Source organism: Ovis canadensis, chromosome 9 (genome assembly GCF_042477335.2).
Source record: "Ovis canadensis isolate MfBH-ARS-UI-01 breed Bighorn chromosome 9, ARS-UI_OviCan_v2, whole genome shotgun sequence".
NCBI lineage: Eukaryota > Metazoa > Chordata > Mammalia > Artiodactyla > Bovidae > Ovis > Ovis canadensis.
Window position 1 is genome coordinate 88,644,684 of NC_091253.1, and position 18,948 is coordinate 88,663,631.

The following is an 18,948-nucleotide window of genomic DNA, read 5'->3' on the forward strand; positions in this document are numbered from 1 at the left end:
CTTAATGTTTAATGAGGTTACGTCTTAAGTAACTCACTAGTTGAAACTATGATAAAGTCAAAAATGCATTTCATATACCTAACCTACCAAAACGCCTAGCTTAGTCTAGCCTACCTTAAATGTGCTCAGAGCACTTAGATTAGCCTGCAGTTTGGCAAAATCATCTAACGCAAAGCCTATTTTATAATAAAGTATGGAATCCCATGCAATTTGTTGAATGCTGTGCTGAACCATAGCATTCTGTGAAACACAGAATGGTTTTATAGGTACAGAATGGTTGTAAATGTATGGGTTCTTTACATCCCCGATTCCGTGGCTGGCTGCTGCTGTCACAGAGCTTCATTCCTACCAAATGTTGCTAAGGCTGGGAACAGGTCAAAATTCAAAGTACTGTTTCTACTGAATGTATATCTCTTTTGTACTGTTGTAGCATTGAAAAATCCTAAGTTGAACCATTAGAAGTCAAGGACCATGTATCTATAGATACTTATATACCAGTGTTCAGAGCATTATTCATAATAACCAAAAGGTGTAAACATCTTAATGTCCATTAACAAGTGAATGGATAAACAGAAGGTGGTGGTAGTGGTGGTGATGGTGGTTGGGTATGCGTATTTGCACACACACGGTGAAATACCATTCAGTCTTAAATAAAATTCTGATATCTGGGACAATTTGGATGAACTTTGAAAACATTTTGCTAAATGAAATAAGCCAGACACAGAAGACATGATTCTACCTATATGAGGTGCCTAGAATAGGTGAATTCATTGTGACAGAAAATAGAACAGAGATTCCATACTTTCTACCAGAAAGTAGAATAGGATTGGGAGAAGGGAGGAGTGAGGAGTTAGTTTTTAATGGGTATAGAATTTCTGTTTGAGATAATGAAACATTTTTGGAATAGGGTGTTGATGATTGGATGACACTGTTCAGTTCAGCTCAGTCGTGTCCAACTATTTGCAACCCCATGAATCGCAGCACGCCAGGCCTCCCTGTCCATCACCATCTCCTGGAGTTCACTCAGACTCAACGTCCATCCAGTCCGTGATGCCATCCAGTCATCTCATCCTCAGTCGTTCCCTTCTCCTCCTGCCCCCAATCCCTCCCAGCATCAGAGTCTTTTCCAATGAGTCAACTCTTCACATGAGGTGGCCAAAGTACTGGAGCTTCAGCTTCAGCATCATTCCTTCGAAAGAAATCCCAGGGTTGATCTCCTTCAGAATGGACTGGTTGGATCTCCTTGCAGTCCAAGGGACTCTCAAGAGTCTTCTCCAACACCACAGTTCAAAACCATCAATTCTTCAGCACCCAGCCTTCTTCACCGTCCAACTCTTGCATCCATACATGACCACAGGAAAAACCGTAGCCTTGACGAGACGGGTTCCTAATGCCATAGAACTGTGCCCTGAAAAATGATTAAGATGGTAGATTTTATATTATGTGTATTTGTAATAATTTTTTAAAAGCTAATGGCTTTTGTAAAAGTTATAAACATTATTAAGGCTGTTATAATAGTGCCAACACACTCTGTGTTTAATGTGCTGTCTTTTATTTATTTTGTTATATATTCTTTGTTGATTATCTACCTTACCTATCTTCAGTTCAGCTCAGTCACTCAGTTGTGTCCGACTCTTTGCGACCCCATGAATTGCAGCACGCCAGGCCTCCCTGTCCATCACCAACTCCTGGAGTTCACTCAAACTCACGTCCATCGAGTTGGTGATGCCATCCAGCCATCTCACCGTCTGTCGTCCCCTTTTCCTCCTGCCCCCAGTCCCTCCCAGCGTCAAAGTCTTTTCCAATGAGGCAACTCTTCACATGAGGTAGCCAAAGTACTGGAGTTTCAGCTTTAGCATCATTCCTTCCAAAGAACACCCAGGGCTGATCTCCTTTAGAATGGACTGGTTGGATCTCCTTGCAGTCCAAGGGACTCTCAAGATTTTTCTCCAACACCACAGTTCAAAAGCATCAATTCTTTGGCGCTCATCTTTCTTCACAGTCCAACTCTCACATCTATACATGACTACTGGAAAAACCATAGCCTTGACTAGACGGACCTTTGTTTGCAAAGTAATGTCTCTGCTTTTCAGTATGCTGTTTAGGTTGGTCATAACTTTCCTTCCAAGGAGTAAGCATTTTTTAATTTCATGGCTGTAGTCACCATCTGCAGTGATTCTTTAAGAACAACTGGCCACCTTCAGTTTCATCAAACAATGTCTATTGCTTGAGTTTTAATTACCTAAAGCTTCACTTTGAATTCTTTAGGTTATTTTGGATAGTTGGTGCTTAGGATAACACTGTATATATGTCCTTACATGAAAATTAGTAGTAATAGAATTTTTTTATTATTAAAAATATGATAATGCACATTTCTAAGATATCCATCTGTGTTAGAAAAGCCTGCCTTTATTGCTGTGTTCTGCCTGCAGGATGAGGATGAGCTGGACTCCCACACCATGGTGAAGACGAGCTCGGAAAGCGTGGGAACCATGCGGGCCACAAGCACGATGAGTGAAGGGGCCCAGACCATGATCGAACACAGCAGCACTATGTTAGAGTCTGACTTGGGGACCATGGTCATAAACAGCGAGGATGAGGAAGAAGAAGATGGAACTATGAAAAGTATGTGGCTTTTTCCCCCATTGAATATTAATCTTCTGTTTTGAGAGTATGCTTCTATAGAAACCAGGATAGTTCTGTGTTACTTGTTACAGCCAGTTATGGAAAATTTTGTTTCTTGACTTATTTAACAGTCTAGAAAGAAATGAACCTACAGAATAGAGAGAGACTCACAGACTTAGCAGATGAACTTATGGTTGCCAGAGGAGAAGGGATAGCTAGGGAGTTTGGGAAGGCCATGTTCACACTGCTACACTCAAAATGGATAACCAGCAAGGACCTGCTGTGTAGCACAGGGAACCCTGCCCGGTGTTATGTGGCAGCCTGCGTGAGAGGGGTGTTTGGAAGAGAACAGATCCATGTAAATGTATGGCCGAGTCCCTTCGCTGTTCACCTGAAACTACCACAACATTATTAATTTGCTATACCCTCAATACAAAATGAAACGCTTAAAGTTTGAGGGGGGAAAACAGTGAAAGAAGTATGGCACAAGTAAGTTTTCAGGATTTCTTTTAGTACAGCAGAAAGCCGCTCCTCTTTAACCGAGGGTTTATGGAACTTTCTCTATTGAAGGATACTAATCCAAAATTTAATTTGTAAAGTATTTTTGAGATAGAACGATAGAGATAAAAAAAATTCCTCACATTTGCTTTTCCGATTAAAAAAGTAAACCTAAAATTCCGTCCCAAATAATACAATATAATATTATTTCATGTTGTCCAAATTATCAGTGAAGCTGCTGAGGGAAGACATAAGGGCTAAGATGGGAAAAGAAGAAACACTAGAAAGATGAATCAAGGGACAGAGATACTCATGCAGAACATTCAGCTTGCTGCATACTTACTACTGCTCGTCACGGAAGAGGCACAGTGCCAGGGGCGCTGCAGGGCTGAAAGGACGGTTAAAGCATTCTTTCTGATCTCCTTTGCTTACAGAGTGATGAAGACAGAGATACTTTCGCAGGCTAGCATTTCTTTTTGTATAAACGTGGCTCTTTAAGATTGCAATTAACAATGTAGGACATTGTGATTTCTCAGTTACAGACAAAAGCAGATTAATTACCTCTTGATGCCTACTGACCTTTTTCTTCCCTCACTACTCTAGTCATATGTGGTCAGTGTCAGAGTCTAAGCACAGGCTGTTTTTCACTACATAGGACTTCTTCCGAAGGGCACAAAAGCAGCAGTATATGACTTCTTGCACTGTGGAGCCTATAAAGTTATAGTCAAGTGATTTGCTGATGGTGTAAAATGAATATAGGTAGGAATTTCCTCTCCAACATTTTTGTTTCTTTTTGCTGCTCCCCTCCCGCCCCATCCCCTCCAACACACACACCCCATGAGGAGGCTGCTTGGTAAGCTTATAGCTTCGAGTCATTTGGCTCAACTGCCGTTGCTTTCTTCACATTCCTTAGTAAACATACCCGTTATGGTTGTATACTTTGAAAGGGAGGGTTGTGAAGCACAGGATGAAAACACATTGCCAGATATTGATAGTTAATCCTGGGTGGAAAGAGGTGTGATTTTTTTTCTTTTTTTTTTTTAATCTTCCATGCTGATGGGTTTCCTGAGCCTTTGCCCTGGAAAGCAGTCTAACACTTGCATTCCTAGCTGAGCATATTACTAGAATAGGGGTTCTGAATGCTTAACATGCTAACAGACTACTCTGGATGGTCTTGTGGCCTCCAAAACCAGCTTATGTTAGGGTGCAAGCCATATACCCTGTAGATTGAAAAGACAGATAAGGTCATTTACAGCACACTTCCCATCAGCAGGTACCGTCGGTTTTCCACAGCTGATAAAATTCTTCTAAGTCAGGTTTTCTGATTCTTAACAGACCAGTAAGATTATCAAGTGCTTCCTTCTATCTTCAGAGAGCTACTGAGCTCCTTATGACGCTACATAAACAACTTTTCCCATACAGTCCATATAGTTGAACATCATCATTTAAACAGTAGTTAAAAAATGAGTATATATGGAATTGAGTTCACGTTAGATTATTCTGTTTCAAGGAAGAGATATGTTATAATGATTTATCAGACCTCATGCTTTAAAATAACAGATTTCCACATGTTTTGTATAATGACTTTTAGCTTTGACAACCACAGTAAACATTCAGATTATGTCATAATTTTACATCCTAAGCATGATTTTTTTTGTTCACAGAAGTTTTATTGAAAGCTCATTTTTAAATGGAGCAGATAGCGGTTTATGTAGTTGCTTTATATGCTTGAGCAAGTTTTAAATCTCATGAGCCAAGTTTCCTTGTATTTTAAGTTTCCACAATTTAGACATCATTCTATAATATGAGATTTCCATGTACCCAAAAGTTGAACCAAATGATGTTAGTGTAACCCCTGGTTTTGTCATACTGTAATATAGCAATAGTATAGAATGTAAGGAAGTTACTGAGGCAGAACTTACTTTCTGTGAAACTACATAATTAGTTTTAGTTTTAGTTTTGTCTTTCCTCATGATGTTAATCTTTTTTAAAATGTCTTAGATTAGTTGGTGTGAGCTCTTAGGTTATGTTAAAAGTTAAAGAAAGCCCCACATGGTAATATGTCTTCAGCATTTTTGTTCCCTAAAAAGATTATATATCTATATATTCCCTAAAATATGAAAGCATTTTATAGTTTTCAGTTTTCTAAAATATCTACAATGTTATATGCTGAAAATTCTGGTTTCCAACACCTTTACCATTGAAGCTTCAAAAGAGTTGCCCAATTTAATATTCTTAACAGTTTAAATTATGTCTGCATACTTTTTTATACCTATATCCATGAAGGTAGAAATTATAGGCCTGTTTTCCTTACTTCTTAAAAGTGTGATGACTTAAGTCTAGGAAGCAAAGTTGTTAAAAGATCTTTTGAGGGAAATGGAGAAAATGACAGAAAATATTTAAATTTTTTTTTTTTTTAATGGGCATAGACCTGGAGAGCGCATCCAGAGAACTCTGGTGCTTGCTTCCAGCAATGCCTGTGTTACTCTTACCGTCCCCGCCCTGACTCCACCCCCCCACCCCCCCACCCCCCCACCCCCCCACCCCCCCACCCCCCCCCCACCCACCGCCTCTTCCCATTCCTGCTTCCCTGGGCTCTCCTTACTCACTGGATGTCGCTGCTTCAGCTCGGTAACCCAGGTCTTTCAGAATCTGGCATCAGCCAATATTTGCCAATAGATTTCTACTGCATTACATATTATCTTTTATCCAGACTAGTCTATGCCAGTTGGAATTATAAGGTTGACAGTAAGTGTAAGCAGGTTGGTTGTCATTAAGGAAATCAACATTTAGGATTTTTTTTTAATCCAGAGGAAATAGATTAGGGTCAGATCAGGAATCCATTGTCATTAAATTGATAAACTAGTAGAGGTTATTTCTTTGTGGGTAACTCTAGAAGAGCAAAACTCTTGCAGCAAAGAAAGAGTGGGGGCCTTTTAGCTTATTCAGATCTGCCGTGTTCCTACAGTAGAACTTTCTGGCCTCTCAGAGCTGGGACTGGATTGGCATATAAGAAATCAAATGGCAAGGTGATGTAACGATCAGGGAACACTCAACTGATTCGATACCTCCTGACTAGGAGTATGATCAGTAACGTGTTGAGATAACTTGCAGGTGAGAGAATTGTATTCCACTGTTTGTGAAGTTTGATGTCTTTTTTTAAGAAAATGAGGGAAATGCCATGTAAGCAAGATGAAGTTAATTTTTATTTTATTTTATTCATTTTTTATTTTCAGAAAAGAGAGTAGAAGGTAAATTTCTCAAGCTATAGCTGGCAACCCACTCCAGTACTCTTGCCTGGAAAATCCCATAGACGGAGGAGCCTGACGGGCTACATATAGTCCATGAAGTCGCAAAGAGTTGGACACAACTGAGCGACTTCACTTTCACAGCTATCATTAACTGCAGGTCTAGTGTGGGCTGAACATTGTGCTTGGAACTTTACATACATTATTTCATTAACTTCTCACAAGGACTTTGCAAATAACGTCACTATCATTTGCCACTAAGGAAACTGAGACTTGGGAACATGAAGTGACTTGTCCAAGATTTCATAGCAGATGAGTGGTAGACCCAATATACAGACCCAGGTGTGACCCCCCAGATCACAGTATTGCTGTGGGCCAGTGATCCTGACATCCCCGTGGGCAGGCTGTCTAGAATATTCGTGAGTCCTTTAGGAAAGGAGACCTGAATTGTTATAAGTCAGCGTAGGTTAGTGGGAACAGATCATATCAGAGTAATTTGATTTCCTTTTTTGACAACATTGCTAAACCTCTAGATCAGAGAAACTGCTAGATTTGGATATCGTGTTTTATCATTTGAGGAACGTATTTTACAGTGATTTTGATGATACCCTTGTAGACACCATGTAGTATGACCAAGCTGATGCTTTTATTATGAGGGCTGAGCAGTTATACACATATAGGCTTGCATCAGTCAGTGTTTTTTGGAGGACAGAAACTACACATTTTAAACACAAAAAGATTTAAGTCAGAGTTTTGGATATTAACAAAATCAGCAGAGAGGTTGGAAGAGAGGGCTGTGTAGGCTGGGCCTCCAAGAATGACTCCCACCCCCACAAAAGTGACTGTTATGGAACTACTACTATTACTACAGTCAGGAAGCTAGTGAATTCAGAGGCTGCTGAATTCACTAATACAGATTGAGATCAAACCCCTGTTGCTATTCAGGGATTAGAAAGCTACCACTGAGACTGCAGCCACCGTTTTAGCACCTGTGAGGCTGATGACTGGAGCTGGAATGCTGCTGTAAAAAAATCCCATGTCTGCATAGCTGTGCTGCTGGAAGGAAATGGCTGCGGTAGCAGGCCCCTGTTCTCTGCCTTGTTTCTTGCTTTCCCAGTCATGAGAGAGTACACTTACCCAGGACCCTAGGTGCAGGGTGTTACAGGAAATGTAGTGTTTAGCTTTCCAGCCTGTACAATAAGAAGGCTCACCAGAGGCAATGGCAGTCGTTGCTTAGTTTCAGCCAACTGTTAGGCTTCCCTGGTAGCTTAGACAGTGAAGAATTTGCCTGCAGTGCTGGAGACCTGAGTTCGATTCCTCAGTTGGGAAGATCCCCTGGAGGAGGGAATGGCAACCCGATCCAGTATTCTTATCTGGAGAATTCCCATGGACAGAGGAGCCTGGCGTGCTACAGCTTATGGGGTCGCAAAGAGTTGGACATGACTGAGCAAATTAAGAATTTTTTTTTTTATTAAACACAGTGAAAGAAAAATTCTTAGTTTAAGAATTTAACAGTGGTTATTGCAGTGCTCACTACTCACACAGGAAATCATTCCTTCCATTTAACTAAAATCCCGGGCTTCGATTTGTCTATTTCCTTTTATTTTGCCCTCATTGGAGATGGAAAACAGCTGGTCACCATTTTCTGTGCAAGACCTCTTCATGTATACTTGGATACTTACTAAATTGTATCCTCAGACTTTTTCTGGCTGTACATTTCATTCCCTGGTGGCTCAGATGGTAAAGCGTCTATCTACAATGCGGCAGACCTGGGTTCAGTCCCTGGGTTGGGAAAATCCCCTGGAGAAGGAAATGGCAATCCACTCCAGGACTATTGCCTGGAAAATCCCATGGACAGAGGAGCCTGGTAGGCTACAGTCCATGGGGTTGCAAAGAGTTGGACACGACTGAGTGATTTCACTTTCTTTCACTTTTCTTTTAACCTTTGTGCAGGTATTATTTACTGAGCTTTTAATCTTTTTCTGAATAGCCTCTAGATCATCTCCATGTTGACTGTGTCCTCCTTTGTTTCATAGCAGAGTCTGATGTTAAGAAAAAGCTGATGTTAGTAGCTTCTGGACTAACATCCTGGTTTACACATGCACATACACACACACACACGTATGTATACACACACACACACACACACACACACACACACTGACTCGCCTCAGTCATGTCCGACTCTTTTGACCCCATGGGCTATAGTCCACCAGGCTCCCCTGTCCATGGGGAGATTCTCCAGGCAAAAATATTGGAGTGGGTTGCTGTGCCCTACTCCAGGTGATCTTGCCAACCCAGAGATCAAACCTGCGTCTCTTAACATCTCCTGCACTGCTAAGTGGGTTCTTTTCTATTAGTGCCACCTGGAAAGCCCCTTCTATATATACCCTATTCACTGTACTCTTGGCAACAAATTAAAGGACAGATTTTCTGGATCATTAATCAGGTGGAACACCCACATCTTAAATATTTTTAGAACAAATTAGATAATATTCAAAAACCATTTGATAATGAAATATATTATGCTAAGTGAAGTGAAGTGTTAGTCACTCAGTCATGTCCAACTCTTTGCAACTCCGTGGACTGTAGCCTGCCAGGCTTCTCTATCCATGGGATTTCCCAGGCAATAATACTGGAGTGGGCTACCATTTCCTACTCCAGATATTATGCTAAAGTGATGATTATTTCATTTCTACATTTGACTGTCTTTGTCATACTCATGTTAAGAAATTAAAAATTAAACATTATATTTATTTTAGATTATTCTAAAAATTCTATTGTATATTTAAATTTTCATGACAGTTTTTCATCTCTTTAGAAGTCATGTGTAAATTAGAATAGCTAGTGAATAATTATGAGTAGGCTGGCATATTTTGTAAAAGGTATGATATACCATACAATTTACTTTCCTTGTGTGTGTTTTAGGGAATGTTTGAAGGAGAGGAAATAATTTTTTCTTTAAAATTTCACATACACAAAAGAATATAGTGGTGATTATTTTATTCCTTATTGCTAATGGGATTTTAGTTCCATAGCAACTAGTTGAAGAAATTGGGACCAAAATTGAAGGATGAAGTAATTTTGACCATAAAATTTATTATTAAAATAAAAAAATATTTTTATAAGATAGAGTCAGAATTCAACCATAACTGGAGAAATTGATGTCAATTTTATGTGATTATTTTCTGTGTATTTAAAAAAAAGTATTCACCATAGCAACCACAATCACATATGACAGTGGTTACTGTCTTGAGATTTCCTGCTTCACTCTCCTGTTGGAGGGCCTCCTATTTCTTTTTTAAAAAACAAATTGTAAGTCAGAAGCATCATCCTCTTTGTGAACACGAGCCTCCTTGGAGACTCAACTGCACTCTGTAGACACGTGTTTCATATGGTGTAGTTAAGTATGACTGGCCAATTACAGCTGCTCCATCCCGTTAACTTTTAAAACATGTGTGGGCGTGTTCAGTCATTAGCTCCTCTGTCCATGGGATTCTCCAGGCAAGAATACTGGAGTGGGTTGCCATTCCCTTCTCCAAGGGATCTTTCCAGACCCAGGACCCTGCATCTCCTGCATTGGCAGGCAGATTCTTTACCACTGTGCCACCTAGGAAGTCCAACTTTTAAAATATACTTAACCTATTTTCCTCCTTATAAATTAAAAATTGTTTTTAAAATTTTCTTTGTACGTAAAAAGTGTATACTCTAGATGTTGATAGTAGGTTTTAAACTAAATTATGGAAAATAGTTAAAAGTATAAGCACATACATTTGAAAAAATTGTGTAGAGGGATGTCTTGGTTAATGATACCTTGTTTTGACATCATCCAAACAGAAAAATCTAATGAAACAGACTACTATAAAGTCGCTTCAGTCGTGTCCAACCCTATGTGTCGCCGTAGACAGCAGCCCACCAGGCTGCCCCATCCCTGGGATTCTCCAGGCAAGAACACTGGAGTGGGTTGCCATTTCCTTCTCCAATGCATAAAAGTGAAAAGTGAAAGTGAAGTCGCTCAGTCATGTCCGACCCTTAGCGATCCCATGGACTGCAGCCCACCAGGCTCCTCTGTCCATGGGATTTTCCAGGCAAGAGTACTAGAGTGGGGTGCCATTGCTTTCTCCGATGAAACAGACTACCTCCTTTTATTTCAGTTGATTTTTGGACTTCTGTTAACTTTCTGTGAAAATGTTTATTTCTAATGTAGAAATGGATTATTTTTGAAAATTTTGAGTGTGGACTCCGACAGTCATTTTACCATAGATTTTGAGATCGGCCTGAAATGTAGTGATAATCGAACCACTAAGTATTAGTGAATTCCAAGTTTCAAATTGAGGTGTTATGTAGTTGCAGTTAAAATCGAAGGTTGCTGCTCCTATATCTTCCTATATCCTCTGCTTGGGAACAGAAATGTAATAATTAGGGAGAAAATTTGGTAATAGGTACCAGAAGAACCAAATAACAATGGGTTAAATAGAGTGGGATGAATTTCTTTTCTCATTTAACAAAAAATCCAGAAGCAGAGTGTCCTACATTGGTAGAGGGATTTCATGACATCATTAGAGAGTCTTTCTTTAGGGTAGATTCTTTCATCTTTAGGGTAGTACTCTCATCTTCCTGCTTGCAGAATAACTGTCAGATATTCAGCTGTTAAGTCTGCACTCCAGGCAGAGAAGAGCAAGAAGAAACAGAGGGGCGATGTGTGTATCAAGAAAACAGAGTTTTCCTAGGATCCTTCTTCTTATGTGTCACTGGTCAAAACTGAGTTACATGGCCTCTCCTCCCCACAGGAGAGACCCCTGTCATCTTCCGAAAGGGAGTGCCTCTGGATATTAGGTTATGATTTGTTCACTGTGAGACCCTAGGGTGTTTGTGGTGGCTCCTATAACTGGGAAAGGAGCTTCTGATTAGGATCAAGTTAGAAGGAGGCTCAGGACTGTTGTAAATGCAAAAGGAGATTCCTGGAATAAAATTTCTCAGCGATGTCCTTGTTTTCTTCTTTCAGCCCCAAGTATTGTTCTGCCTCTTTCCTTCCTATTGCCACCACTCATTTCTTATGGGACTTTTACTTTGACTGATTGCAGAAAATGTTTACAAAATTGCTTCATAGCTCATCCTGAGCCGATAGTGTTATCTAGTTTTCATAATACTAACTATAGTTTTAAGCTACATTAGTGCTATTACAAATACACTCTGGATTGGCCGTGTTACTGTTAGCAGTGTTATGTCCGATTTTAGAGGATCATTTAGAGCCTGGAATGTCTCCATAGGCCAGTAAACCAGATGGTGATGCATCTCAAAAACATGTTATACGAAAGGAGCTGTCGATGTTTCACCCGAAAAAGATAGCCAAAATGGAGCCATTATCTGTCTTCAGATATGTGAAGGACTGGTGTATGAAAGAGAAATTCACTTGAAACATGAGTTTAAATTGTAAAAAGACATACTTCAAGTTCACAGTTTAGAAAAGACTTTCTGTAACTTAGAATAGCCCAACAGGCTTCCTTGTGGAGAAGTGTACGTCCTGTCACAAGAAATTTTTAAGATGACAGGTAACTTACTATGTGGAGAACTGCATAGGGAAGTGTCTTTGTGGTGGTCACTTAGGGTTTTTTTGAACTTTTTAATTTTTGTACTGAGGTATATAGCAGATTAACAATGTTGTGATAGTTTTAGGTGAGCAGGGAAGGGAACTCAGCCATACAGATAGATGGATACTTAGTATCTTTTTGGGGGATACTGGGGCTTTAAGGAATCAAGTTTGAAAATTGCTGGGAAAGTCTAGTTATTCTGTTTATTCTCTGCTTTAATCATTCAGCATAGGAAATGAGGAGTCACTGAAAGATCCTAAGCAGAAGAAAGGCATGATTTGATTTGTGTTTAGAAAGGTCACTACATCATCCGTGTGACTAAAATAAAAACTGAGGTAAGGCACGGACACCAGTTTGGAGGATGTGCTACAGTGGCCTCAGCAAGAACAGACTAGAAGCTTAGCTAAGACAGTAGCGGTGGCAGATAGAGCAGTAGCATTGAAAACCTGATGATCAGTTTGGTTTGATGGGAAAAGAGAGTCTGGGTTCATTCTCGACTTGATCACTTTGGGGATTAAGTAAAGAATGTTAACTTTGGCCGACAGAACATCTGGAGAAGCCTCAGGCTTGAAGGAAAAGATCTTGGGTCTAGCTTTAGAACTGGTAAATTCAGGGTAACTCTAATTCACCGCAGGTCCAGGAATTGAGCTGTTGGAAAGTTAGAGAACCTAGGAGCAAGGTCTGGGCTGGAGAAATAGCATTAGGGAGCACAGGTGAAAATATGACAGGTGAAACCATGGGAGTTGCAGGAGGAGGTAGAGTCAGCTAGAGAGACTGTGAGGAAGTAGCCAAAGAGGCTCAGGAGGAAGCTGGGCGAGTCTTAGCAGCCATAGCTCCTCACAGCTGATGCTGGTCCCCAGGGACAACAATGTCGGCTTGAAGGTCTTATGAACAAAGGCTGAGGTTTAAAGTGTTTCCTTTCTTTGACAGATTTCAAATGTATTTGAAATGATTTTCAATAAAATTATGATAAAGATTCTGCCGAAATTCTGAGATGTTTCTACAATCTAAGGATATTACAGATCTCTGCCTTATCATTGGGTGAAGGCAATCTATTTGCCTTAGATATTTTTGTTTTTTCATTCTTATTTTACTTACTATGTTTTCTTCATTAACTATGCTGTCCTTAAATCTGACTAGTGAAAATGTATTACAGTAATAAAAAATCGTATTTTAATAAAGCTTATAGTTCTCTTAGTAAATGTAAGAACTTATGCCTCCTTGTGTTCTTCATTTACCTAAGGAAATGCAACTTCAGCACAAGTACAAAGGCCATCTTTCATGGATTACTTTGATAAACAGGACTTCAAGAATAAGAGTCATGAAAACTGTAATCAGAATATGCATGAACCCTTCCCTATGTCCAAAAATGTTTTTCCTGATAACTGGAAAGTTCCTCAAGATGGAGACTTTGACTTTGTAAGTACATTTTACTTCTTCCATATTTCTTTTCTCTTTGTTTTGTCATCCTAGAAAGAAATAGGTTGTGTGTGTGTGTGTGTATGCACTTGTGTATGATTAAAATTATGGATTATATTTTAATATTCAGTGTGTTACCATATATGGGTAGAAGAGTGGTGAAACTGTAGTCTGTTTGTTGAAATGTAGTTTCAGAGAAGTGTAAGTAACTGCTCGTGGTTAAATAAATTATAGCCCAAATTTAAAGAAACACTTAGGACTCTAGAACAAAACTGATAACTGTTTCAGAAGATGTTTTAAATGATGCAAATATGAGATATTTCTGATAGTAAATTAAATTTCCTAAACAAATGATGCGAATGTATTTATGACATAGACACTGAGGAATTTGCCTCAGCTTTGAAAGTTAACTTAAATAGTTTCTTACTTAAGTGTTAATTCCACTTGTTTTGTCAGAAAAAATAGTCCTGTTCTATGTCTAGTTAGAAATCTAAGTGAGTAGTGAAAGTCATTCAGTCATGTCCGTCTCTTTTCTACCCCGTAGACTGTAGCCTGCCAGGCTCCACTGTCCATGGAATTCTCTAGGCCAGGATACTGGAATGAGTAGCTATTGCCTTCTCCAGGGGATCTTCCCAACTCAGGGATCAAACCCAGGTCTCCTGTATTGCAGGCAGATTCTTTTACCATCTGAGCCACATAAAAAACTTGTCTATTGCCTCTTGTTACATTTTCTTCTTCTTATTTCTTTTAAAGAACACATATAATACTAGATAAAGAATTCTAAAATAACTCTTTCTACAATGTGAGAGAATAAATTTTTCAAGTGAGTTCTTTAATTGGGTAGAGATTTTTATTAAGTAAATTTTTGTTTCAGTATGTATTACATATTTGTAATTTTGTATTTGTATTTGCATTTTGGAGAAGGAAATGGCAGACCACTCCAGTATTCTTGCCTGGAGAATCCCATGAACAGAGGAGCCTTGTGGGCTACAGTCCATGGGGTTACAGAGTCAGACACAACTGAGCACACACACACATAAATAGCATTTATTTTTGCCTATTGCTCTGTAAGATTTTCACTTAAAATAACTATAGCTATATTTGTTAATAAATACATTTTTGTTATAAAACATAAAATTTTAGATATATGTGTAGGTTAAAATTTTTTAAGTAATATCAAGTCATTTTGCTTAGACACCAAGCCTCTAAATGCTTTGGGATTATAGATATTTTTAATGTTAAATACTTTTCTCCTAAATATTGTGATTATTTAAGTTTTTTAATAATCAGATAATAAAGTTTCAAAATCTCTCCTCAGTAAATTTAGCACTAATTGCTAGCAACTATTAGCAATAGCACAGGTTAGTCTGAAATACACTAATTATCGTATCTCCTTACTGTTTTTTCAATTTTGAGGTTATAAATTAGAAATCTGTATTTCTATACTTCTAATACAATTTAATTTTATGCTCTCTCCTTTGAAAATATGTATAAATTATTTTGAATTTTGCCACTCAAGCTTTAAATCATTCATGAACACAGTGAATAATGTAGAGTACTTGGCATCAGAGAACTCTGTCTTAACTCAGTCGGAATAAATCTTAACAGCCTCTGGAAAACAGTTTGAAATGAGCACAAAGTAATGAATAAATAATCATAGTTGAGAAATAGCAAATAAAATGATTTAGTTCTGTTTTGGTTAGTCTTTGCTGCCACCCCCAAAATTTAGTAGCTTAAAATAACTATTTTATTTGCTTACAATTTTGTGGGTAAGCAGTTTGCCCAGGTTCAGCTGAGTGGTTCTTCTCCTAGTCTCACCTGGAGTCTCTCACGTGGCTGTAATCATCTAGCAGCTTGACTGGAGCTAAATGATCTCCAAAATCACTCATGTCTGGCCGTTGTGCTAAGAGTTGTCTAGGCTATTTCACCCTATCATGCAAGCCTGGAAGTTTTATGTTGTGGTAGCAGTGTTCCAAGAAGGTGATAGAAGAAGTTGCAAGGTCTTTTGAGCCCTAAGTTTAGAATTCAATATCATCCAAAAAATGAGTACTTAGAAATAATCTTAACCAAGGAGATGAAAGACCTGTACGCTGAAAACTACAGTGTATTGCTGAAAGAAACTAAAGAAGACACCAATACATGGAATGACATCTCATATTCATGGATTGGAAGACTTAATTTGGTTAAGATGTCAGCATTGTCCAAAGCAAACTACAAATTCAATATAATCTCTATTAAAATCCCAATGTCGTTTTTTTACAGCAGTAGAAAAATCCATGTAAAATTCATATGGAATTTCAAGGGACTTGAATAGTCTAAACAACCTTGAAAAAGAGAAACAAAGTTGGAATTCTCATCCTCATTTCAGATCTGCTACAAAGCTACAGGAATCAAAACAGACAGACATGTAGACTGATGGAATGAATAGAAAGCCCAGAAATAAACCATCACATATACAGTCAAATGAGTTTTCAACAAGGGTACTAAGACCATTCAATGAGGAAAGGATAGCCTTGTCAAGAAGTAATGCTGGAAAAACTGAGTAGCCCACAGCAAAAGAATGAATTTGGCCCTTTACCTTACACAATATACAATAATTAACTCAAAATGAGTCAAGGATCTAAATAAGCGTAAGAACTGTATCTGTAAAACTCATAGGAAAAGCAGGGGGAAAGCTGTATGACTTTGGATTTGGCAGTGGTTTCTTAGATATGATACCGAAAGCAGAGGCAACAACAACAAAAAAATAGATAAACTGAACTAAACCTTTTGTGCATCAAAGTACACTATCAGCAGACAAACATCAGCCCACAGAATGGGAGAAAGCATGTAAGTCATATATCTGATAAGGGGTTAGCACCCAGGATACAACTAAATGGGAGAAGGCAATGGCACCCTACTCCAGTACTCTTGCCTGGAAAATCCCATGGGCGGAGGAGCCTGGTAGGCTACAGTTCATGGGGTTGCGAAGAATCAGATAGGACTGAGCGACTTCACTTTCACTTTTCACTTTCACGCATTGGAGAAGGAAATGGCAACCCACTCCAGTGTTCTTGCCTGGAGAATCCCAGGAACAGAGGAGCCTGGTGGGCAGCAGCGTACAACTAAATGACTATAACTCAATAACAAAAAACTAAGCAACCCAATTTACAAATGGTCAGAGTACTCCAATAAGTATTTCTCCAAAGAAGATATACAAATGGCCAGCAAACAAATGAAAAGATTTGTTTGTTATCATCAAATAATGATCTCCTTAATCATTAAGGAAACACAGGTCCAAACCATGAGATACTATTTCACACCCATTAATTATATAAACACACACACACAGACAGAAATTAAGTGTTGGTGAGGATGAGGAGAATTTAGAAGGAACCCTTCCTTGTGCACTGCACGTGGGAATGTAGATTGGTACAGCTATGGATAACAGTGTGGCATTCCTCAAAAAAATTGAACATAAATTACCATGTGATCCAGCAATTCCATTTCTGGGTATATACCCAGAAGAAATGAATAAAAGCAAAGACCTGAATAGGTATCTGTATATCCACATTCATAGCAGTGTTATTCACAGTTGCCAAAAGATGGAAGCAACCCAGTGTCCATTGATAGATGAACAGATAAACAAAATGTGATATATACATACAATGAAATATGCTTCAGCCTGAAAAGGAAGGAAATTTTTACACAAACCATAACATGGATCAATGAACCGTGAAGATAATAAGCTAAGTGAGATAGCCAATCACATAAAAGGATTCTGTGTGATTCCACTTACATGCGCTATCTAGTCTATCTAATTCATAGAAACAAAATAAAATGGTGGTTGCCAGGTACAGGGGAAAGGGGAAGTAGGGAGTTATTATTTTTTGAGTGCAGAACTTCAGTTTTAGAAGATGAGAAAAGTCCTAGGAATGGAGTGTCATGCTGGTAGTGCAATAGTGTAAATATACTTAATGCCACTGAACTCTACACTTTAAAGTGGTTATACTTGGTCGCTATATGTCACCAGGCCAGTCCAGATTCAAAGGATGTGGAAATGGATTTTACCTTGTGATGAGGAGAATAGCCAAGTTGCACTGCAGAGGGTCCTGTGAAGTGAATGAGAATTATTGCAGTCATTTTTGTGAATAATCTATGAAAGTTGTCATAATGAAAAATTCAGCAGAATTTAGAGTGATGAATTTAGGAAATCAGAGGCCATTAGTGGTTTGGGCAAGGGCCATCTCATACCCCACTTTTAGAATATTCACACACAGCTTTTGACATGCGGCCTTCTACTGTCCCTTTTAAGCTCATTCTAGTTTTGAGTCAGAGCATCAGTTTTTCCAGTGGCCAACTTCTGATAACATTTTCCGCCCGTCATAGATTTTGCAATCCTTCTATGTGGAAATTCCAAAATTTGTTAGAAAACATTAGCTTAACAAATGTCCTGTTTTCCGGTTTGGATTGTGCTAGAGCCTATGAGTTTAAATATGTGTGTGTGTGTATACATTTGTTAAGACAAAATATAAGTTAGTAAAGTGTTAAATTGTAATCCAGAGCAATAATTCAGATATTATGTGGTTTTACTAAGAGGACTCAGTAAAGGTTGGAGAAGGGAAGGCTGGCAGTACAAAGGATGATGCATGTAATAAAAAGCTTAGAGGTAGGAAATGACAAGATATATTGGGTGACGATGATGTGGAGACCTTCAAGTGCATTTGGAATAATACGGGAGATAAAATGGAAAGCTGGGTTCAGGTCAGATGGTGGAAGCCTTAAATGTAAGATTGCAAAGTCTGAAGTTTTATTTCCTAGAAAGTGGAAAACCAACTGAAGTATTTTAGGTTGGAGAATGGCACGATGAAAAGAGTTTTAAGAATACTGGTCTTGATGGTAGCATGCAGAACTGATTGACAGAAAAAGACTAGAGGTGGGGGAATCAAGTGTGTGAAATAGACTTTAAATAATACAGTAATAAAATGGGAAAGAAGCAGCAAAAACAGGGAGAGACGTAGGAGACACTAGAAAGCTTAATCAGCAGAAATAGCTGACTTACTAAAGAGACTATATTGGTTAAGATGAGGAGCTAAATAATGGAAAGTGAAACTTAAAAAAAAGAGAGAGAAGGAAAATAAATTCACAGCTGGGAAGATTCTCCATGAGATCATATGACTGGATTTAATTTTTTCAGGATTATTTCTTTTCTGACTTACACAGGGCATGTAGCTGTAAGAAGGGAGAGGGGAGGGGGACGGAATGACCAGAGCAGGCGTTCTTCCTTCTCCAGGGTGAACTCCACCCTCTCATCACTTGGAGGAAAGTGAAAAATGTTTGCAGTAGCTACTGAGGGAATGCAAATGGGAATAAATAAGAGATGAAGAAAGAAATCATTGCCAGAAGATGAATAAAGAATTGCTAAGAGAAGCAGTGAGTGTGTTGAAAAAAAGGAAGAGTGTGTAAGAGGCTAAAATAGAGTAGGACAAGAAGAAGCAAAGGTGGGACAAAGTGTAAAGAATGTAATAAAATATTTTGCTTACAAAACAAGAAAATGGACTAAAAGAAAGACCAGTTTTCATTTAAGA

At 38.7% G+C, this 18,948-nt stretch overlaps 1 protein-coding gene across 3 annotated transcripts in view; it reads left to right on the forward strand.

Annotated features, from left to right (window-relative positions):
• The window catches only part of STK3 (serine/threonine kinase 3), a 310,137-nt gene that overhangs the window by 225,127 nt on the left and 66,062 nt on the right, over positions 1-18,948 (forward strand). The window contains exons 9-11 of one of the 3 annotated variants that reach the window (XR_011259059.1): positions 2,433-2,625; positions 13,206-13,921; positions 14,375-18,346. Coding sequence is in view for 1 of the 3 variants with exons in the window: in XM_069600533.1 (XP_069456634.1) it covers positions 2,433-2,625; positions 13,206-13,381 (369 nt within the window). In the remaining 2 variants the exon portion in view is untranslated. Of the gene's footprint in view, positions 1-2,432; positions 2,626-13,205; positions 13,922-14,374; positions 18,347-18,948 lie in introns of those variants that run through there. The other 2 variants (XR_011259060.1, XM_069600533.1) reach the window with 2 other exon arrangements.